Source organism: Chenopodium album, chromosome 2 (genome assembly GCF_948465745.1).
Source record: "Chenopodium album chromosome 2, dcCheAlbu1.1, whole genome shotgun sequence".
In the NCBI taxonomy this organism is placed as follows: Eukaryota; Viridiplantae; Streptophyta; class Magnoliopsida; order Caryophyllales; family Amaranthaceae; genus Chenopodium; species Chenopodium album.
This window is the reverse complement of record NC_137835.1, coordinates 67,983,054-67,990,558: the sequence shown is the minus strand read 5'-3', so window position 1 is coordinate 67,990,558 and position 7,505 is coordinate 67,983,054. Positions and strand designations below refer to the sequence as shown.

Here is a 7,505-nt window from a genome sequence, read left to right as displayed (position 1 = left end):
ATAAAGGATATCATAAACACGATCATAAATGATATCATATAGCAATAGAGGATATCATCCAGCCATGATATCATATAGCCAATTGAGGATATCATCCAGCTAATAGAGGATATAGATACAATCATAAATGACATCATATAGCTAATAGAGGATATCATCCAGTCATGATATCCTCCAACCAATAGAGGATTTCATCCAACCAATAGATGATATCATCCAGACATTAGATCATAAACCCGCTGGACTGGAAAATATAAAAAACCTGCTAGATTGACGAAACATTTGGTCATTCGAGACTGAAGTAATAGTTTGTGTTTTTCGTATTGACATACAAGCATAAGAGAAACTTTACACTTGAAAAATAGAGTGGGAGTAATTGGATGTAGATTTTCATCCTAAACAGCACACTAGACCCCCGGAATCCAGCCAAATATGTGCGTAGTAAAATGGCCGGTGGTAAGGCCCAATTAAGTACCCAAAAATGGCCCAGCCCAGTTGCAAAAAAAAACCCTGAAAGAAATTAGGGTTTTCATAAAATCTGAGTTACCTCCTTCACTCCCCTCTCTCATCACAAAACCTTCACCAACATTTTGGGACAGTTCTGCCATTGAAGCAACATCAAGGAGCAACAATGGTCTGTATTTTTCTATCTCTTTCTCCCATTTCCACCTTATAATCCGTTTATTATGTTTGATTTATGTTAAATTTATGTTTGTTTTTTTTTCGAATTTTTTAGGTGAAGTATTCAAAAGAACCCGAAAACCCCACCAAGTGTAAGCTTTTTCTACACCATTTCTCTTCCTCTTTTGATCCATTTGTTATTGATTTTTGTGGGTTTTGATTTTTGGGTATTAATTTGTATCAATTTTTCAGCTTGCAAGGCTAGAGGGTCGGATCTCCGATGTCATTTCAAGGTAATTTGGGTTTATCTTCGCATTTATTTTTCCTGGATTTTTGGTTTTTGTAATGGGGTGTTAAATTTTTTGGTATTATAACATTGGTTTAATCCGATTTTGTTTTTACTTTGTTGGATATATTCTGTTTCTTATTGGTGTATAAATTGAATTGTATTGGCTAGAAATAATTCGTATGGGGTGTTTCTGAATTAGGAGTATATGTTGTTCTTCGCTGGTAGCAATTAGGGGATTATAAGAGTATATGTGTGATCTAGTAGTAGTTTCCTACTTTCCATTGATGAATTGCCTTTTTCATATCTGATAAAAGTACACAATGGAATTGTTTGATAAAAAAAAATTGAATCTTTGTTGCCAAGCATGGAGGAATAGGGTGATCAAGCTGCTTTATTTATTTTTATTATAATTATACAACAGGGTGAAATTCATTCTTTTAATGTAGTAAATTCAAATGAGTGTATGAGACCGTGAAGCTTTTAGTTGAGTGCCTGCCTTGGTGTTGAAGTTTAAGAGAATGTTGAACTTTGCGTTTTTTCCTTGTAACCTTGGATTGTATTATGGTATCCCTCTTTGACGAGTGCCATTATATGTTTTTCTTTCATTATCCAATTTTTTATTGTCTTGTGTGTCTAATATATATGTTTTGTTGATGTTGTCATGAACATCAAGCATGTATGGAAGATAAAAAACTATATGATTTTGGTTGAGATGGGTACGACCGTACGAGAATAGCTTTAGCCATTAGGTAGGGGGTGCAAGAGATGCTGGACTTTCCAGAATGAGTGATATCTGTAAGATAGATTAAGACTGCAACATAGTGACAATGACTTTCTAAAGTGCAAACTGCCATTTTCAGATAGCAATTTCTTCCCGAGGAACTAGAAATGGAGGAAAGTTATGCATTTACTAATGCATAACATTGATTAAAATATTATAAACACACATGGTAGAGAGAGAAAAGAGGAGAGAGATAGGAAGAGAGAGGCATGTAGGTGGACCACACCTATTTTTTGATCAGATTGTATCACATGATGGGGGACCACATGTTGATTGTTCCACTGAAAGTTTATAGTACCACTGAATCCCTAGTGGTACTATTTACGCATAAATTTAGTACAACTGAACGCATATATAATACCATTATGTGCACATATAGTATCATTGTATATTCAATGGTACCCTTTGATCATTCAATGATATCAGAATATTTATTCGTTTGTACATATGCATAATTACATGAATACCCTTTGTTATGCATTTCTAAATGCCTAACATTCCTCCCTTTAAAATTCCTCATTTCTTCCCTATTACCTCCATTAAGTATTATGTGCAACTTTGAGGTATTATTCGTGAGATATAAAAATTCCAAGGTTGCACATAATAATTAACGGAGGTAGTATTTTAAATATGTTTTTGTAATTAAGAGCGGTTGCATGGGCAAGCTTTGTTCAATTTGATGAATTTTCTTTGTTGGATTAATTATTTAATTTTCTATTAATGTAGTGATGCTGTGCTGGTATGTATAATGAATCTTTATTTATGATGTTGGTGACTGGTGCCTTTGATGTATATTTGTACAATGTTGGTGATTTCTTTGATTATGGTGCTGAGATTGTGCTCTAGCTATTGTTTAAATCTCAATTATTGTGTTTAATTCTTTTTGTACACAGAATACCAGAGAAACTGCCTTTGCACTCCGAAAAATGCCTCTAGGCAAGGCTAAAAGGTACCTGGAGGATGTCCTTGCCCACAAACAAGCAATTCCATTCCGTCGTTTTTGCAGAGGAGTTGGCCGTACTGCCCAGGCGAAAAACCGTCATTCAAACGGACAAGGACGTTGGCCTGTTAAATCTGCCAAATTCGTTTTGGACTTGCTAAAAAATGCTGAGAGCAATGCTGAAGTATGTGACACTGGTTTCCTAGTTTCTAGGGTGCATATTTGCTTGAGTTATTAACATCTTTCCACAACTGATTTCTTGGAGCTGCATCCTCATCATGCTATTTGAATTGTTATAGATGAAAGGTTTGGATGTCGATTCCCTATACATCTCACACATTCAGGTGAACCAAGCTCAGAAGCAGAGACGCCGTACATACCGTGCTCATGGAAGAATCAATCGTGAGTGTTTACTTCTCTGTTATTTTTTTAATTTGCAGAAATTATCGCAGGTAACTAATGTATTTTATTTGGCAGCTTACATGTCGCATCCATGCCACATTGAGCTAACCTTGTCGGAAAAGGAAGAAGCTGTGAGGAAAGAGGTAAATTCTCTTACTAAGCTCATTATTTAATGATGTATGAATAAGAAGGCCTCAGTTACTATTGCCTATCTTTTTTAGCTAAGGACTTGAATGGTAGCTGAAAATAATTACATGGGACATGCCAAATGCATTGTAGATACCATCTAAGGCAAGACCTAGGGAAGATAGCATCTACATGATGGAAGTACTCTCTGTCTCCTCCCCTTTAAAATCTTTGAGATTATAATTGCATTGGGTCAGGGTATTCAAATTTAATTGAAACATCTCAATTTTCTGTATTATTCTGTAGAACTTATTTAACTCTCCTCGAGCCTCTCTCCCCAACCAAGCAATTGAACATCAAGCAATAGTTTGAGAGGCCTTTGTATTTATTCTTTATTGCTACTTAAATCCTTGGTTACTCTGCTATGTGTTATCAGCTCCTATATTATGTGCTTATTTTCTATACAGAATACTGACCATTGTTGTAAAATGTGTTCTTGCAGCCTGAGTCTCAGTTAGCCACCAGCAAATAGAAGGGTACTTATCTGAAGTAAAAACTTCAAGGGTCGAGTTCATCATTGAGGACTGATTCTTTTTTGTTGTCGATTTCTTGATCAGCCAGATGTTTTTTTCTCTTTGTTTCCTGTTCTTTCCCTGTGGGATTTTGTGCTGTTGATGAGATGTTATATTAGTTTGCAACTCTATGCTTATTGTGTTATGAGATTTAGCAATTACCCCTAATGATTATTTTGGATTCTCTTGCGTATGTGAATAAGCTCCCTTGTGATTGTGTTAGATGTGTTTCTACTTGCAAGTGATTGATTTATCATGCCTGTTGTAGCCTGGTAGGTTGCGGTATAAAATACGGAGTACTCAAATGAGTTGAGTTTCAAAGTGCTGGTGAAAAAAATATGCTTAAACCTTTTGAAATGCGCTTGGTAATGAATTTGACATAGTGACATGAGAGTGAGGGGTATTTCAAGTAGGGGTGTTCAAAAAAACCCGACCCGATTGTCCCGTCCTGATTTTCCGATGCCCCGCAAAATACTCGACGGGAAATTGACTTTTTTTTCAGTTTTTTTCGGGTCGGGTACCCGTCTCGCTAAAATAGTAGTTTCGTGGGCCGGGACATGGGACACGTTTAGCAAATCTCGGGTACCTGGATTCCCGACAGAATAAAATAACATGATTGCTAAACGCAACCTCTACTTACTACTATACACCCCTCCTAAATACCCTGTATACCCTTCTAAGCTAAAATCATCTTCACGACATTTTAGCCTGCTTTTCTTTCCACCTTCTATCACACCTAATTTTCAGAGATTTATACCTTTGTTTATTCAAATTACTTACATAATCAATTAGCGAACAATATTCCGAGATCTAATGAATATGAACAAGAATTGGCCTGGGTGAAGTTTGGTGACATTTTCGGATTAATGCGCCCATACGGAGATGAAAATTTTGGAATTTAGTTCAATTAAGTGGGGAAAAATCAAAGTAGATTGGGAGCCGATTTATAACAATGAAAAACAATTGAAGTTCATTTCCATTTCAAGAAGAATTGTGTGAAAAACATTGGAAATTAGTTATACATGTTACATACAACATTCATGAATATACAAAGCTATTTCATTCAATACACAAAAAACAGGCTTGGTCTTTTCATTCAATACACACAAAATATGAAAAGTTAATTTATTGATTCTAATAGATTTATACGATTCTTCATCAAATTCGAAGAGGCTAATGTCCAAATCATTACCCATTGAAAATTCAATTCATTTTAAGTTAAATTAATGCACTCTTGTTATTAGAGATTACTTGGAAGGAAAAGATATAAAATAGTAATTATTCCCTACATCTAATAAATGAGTGGAATAGAGGTTGCGCTAAGTAAAGTCAGGTTGCATTTAGCACTCCCCTAAAAAAAAAAAAAAAAAAAAATACCCCTAACTTTCAAGCCAGCCCACTCACTCACTTAGGGTTTCAGTTTTCCTCATTATCTCTTTCCCTCAATTAGCCGTCACTCTCTTTCCCTCCCTACATTCTTTTGCTTCTCTCTCCTCATTATCTCTCCTCTGTACAACCTCTCTTTCCTTCTCTACAAACTCTCTTAATCTCTTTTTCCCTCTTTACAAACCACGCAGTGCTGTCCAGATAGAGAGCTTGGCGGTGGTTGCGGACTAGATGGCAGTGGCCACGAAAGGCGACCCACTTCCCAGAATTTGTTCCTCGCTCCATTTCATTTCCGTCGAAAGATCTAACAATTCCTTTGATATTGATATCATTTCTGCCAATAATGTCTAATGCAACCCAATTTTCAATTATTATATTACCTTAATTTCATGGACTCTTCTCTAATTTGGTGTGCGTCTCTCACCTCTCTTTCCTTGAATTTTTGGTATTTTGTGAGTGTAATGATAAGGTTAGGTTGTGATAATTTTTTTTTTTCAAGATGATGTATTATTAATGGTAAATAAAAGAGTTAGTATAAAAATAGTTATGTAAATTTATGGGTTTTTCTATACAGTGTTCCTGAGGTATTGACTTTTTCAAGCTGTGTCCACCCATTTTCAAAATTCCACGCTGTACCCCCAAGGTACCTTTAGTGTCTATGATGTAACCCTACCCTAACCTCTCCGTTAACTTAAATATAAATAAATTAAAAAAAAAACCTCAAACACCTCTCTCTCCTCCCTCACAATTACCCACCAGCCGCACCACCGCCGCACCCCCAAATGCACCATCGAGCCGCGCTCCCCTCTCCTCGACCCACCACCACGCGCATCACCCCTCCTCTCTCCTTCTCTCTCACTCGAGCCGCAACCGCACCACCGCGCACTGTATGTTGCCCAGCTTATCGTTCTTCATGCCCAAATTCGACCAATTGAACCATATTCGTGCAGATTTTCATTGGAAAAATCAATTAAAACAAGTTTTGTGTATTTAATCTCAATCTAATTGAACCAAAATTGTTGATTTAGCAATTAAAATCAAATTGGGGGAAAAATTAGGGTTTTCTATTATTTTGAACCAAATTCTTTGATTTTAAAACAAAAACAACAATTAACAACTTAATTTTGCAATTTGAATCTAATGAAACAAAAGCCCTAAACCAATTTGTCGAAATTTCAATTCGAATTTGAACTAAATTCCTCCATTGCATTCAAACACTTTCTTTAGTGGTGCACTATGTGGTGACTCGCGCGGTGGTGGATCAAGGAGAGAAGAGCGCGGCTAGGGGTGCGGCGGTGGTGCGGCTGGTGGCTGGTGGGTAGTTGTGAGGGAGGAGAGAGAGGTGTTTGGGGTTTTTTTTTTTTTTTTTTTTTTTTTTTTTTTTAATTTATTTATATTTAAGATAACGGAAAGTTAACTTAAGTTAACGGAGGGGTTAGGTAGGGTTACATCATAGACACTAAAGGTACCTTGGGGGTACAACGTGGAATTTTGAAAATGGGTGGGCACAGCTTGGAAAAGTCAATACCTCAGGGGCACTGTATAGAAAAACCCTAAATTTATTTATGGTTAGATTCAAGCAGACTTACCTATTAAAAAAAAGAAAAAAAAAAGTCAAGCAGATTTCAAGCAAATTTCAAATTTAACGGGTACCCGATGACCCGACCCGAGAAAATCGGGAACCCGAAACCCGGGTACCCGGCTTTCTCGGGTCGGGACATGGGACGACTTTCAAACTACCCGAAGATCCGGGTACCCGCTTTTTCGGGTACCCGAAAACCCGGGTACCCGGATTTGAACACCCCTAATTTCAAGTGGATAGAGCTCTCTTTTTGGTTCCAAGAGATATTGGGATCGATTTTCATCAGTTGTCTGCCCTCTAAACACCAAAAGAGAAATATATTTGGTACGGAGGAAAACTGTTCAAATTTAAAAATTGAAAAAAAAGTGGAACAATTGTTGAAAAATATTTATATATCTTAATTTTGTTATAAAGTATTGTGTGGATGCTTATTATATTCCTATATACTTTCGTCTTAATTTAGCAATTATAACGATAAGACAAAATCAGCTCTATTCAACTAAGGAGACGAATTTAATAGCAACTGTTCCAGGAATGAATCCAAGGGTTCTGCTGGGCAAGCTGGGTTCCGTCAACAACCTACACACGGCAGCACACGTAAACTGCCCTCGGGGGTGGCTCGAGGAACCCCCTTCCGAAGCTTAAGTTAGAGAGTGTTTAGAGAGAGAAAGTGTACTTAGAGAGATATAAAAAGTGTAATAACTTGAGTGTCTAACCTCTTTTCCGTTGTACTTTACCCTCTATTATAGGCGTACTATCTCCTTCGTGGAAAGTTTAACCTGGTCAGCTCTGCGGGCTGACTCTGC

The 7,505-nt window shown here is 36.9% G+C and overlaps 1 protein-coding gene across 1 annotated transcript; it reads left to right on the top strand.

Moving 5' to 3' along the window:
- The first annotated feature begins 526 nt into the window (after positions 1-526).
- On the top strand, positions 527-3,953 carry LOC145586707 (large ribosomal subunit protein uL22y). The gene is made up of 7 exons (XM_081643606.1): positions 527-634; positions 737-773; positions 874-914; positions 2,585-2,815; positions 2,931-3,033; positions 3,109-3,176; positions 3,662-3,953. Exons 1-7 carry the CDS (start codon positions 632-634, stop codon positions 3,689-3,691), a joined length of 513 nt encoding a protein of 170 aa, XP_081499732.1. The 5' UTR covers positions 527-631; the 3' UTR covers positions 3,692-3,953.
- Positions 3,954-7,505: the final 3,552 nt, after the last annotated feature.

What these genes read in the sequence shown, in the direction of transcription:
- LOC145586707 (XM_081643606.1), top strand. An exon ending in ATGCTGAGAGCAATGCTGAA is followed by an intron (nt 2,816 to 2,930) that starts GTATGTGACACT and finishes GAATTGTTATAG; the next exon opens with ATGAAAGGTTTGGATGTCGA. An exon ending in TGCTCATGGAAGAATCAATC is followed by an intron (nt 3,034 to 3,108) that starts GTGAGTGTTTAC and finishes TTTATTTGGCAG; the next exon opens with CTTACATGTCGCATCCATGC.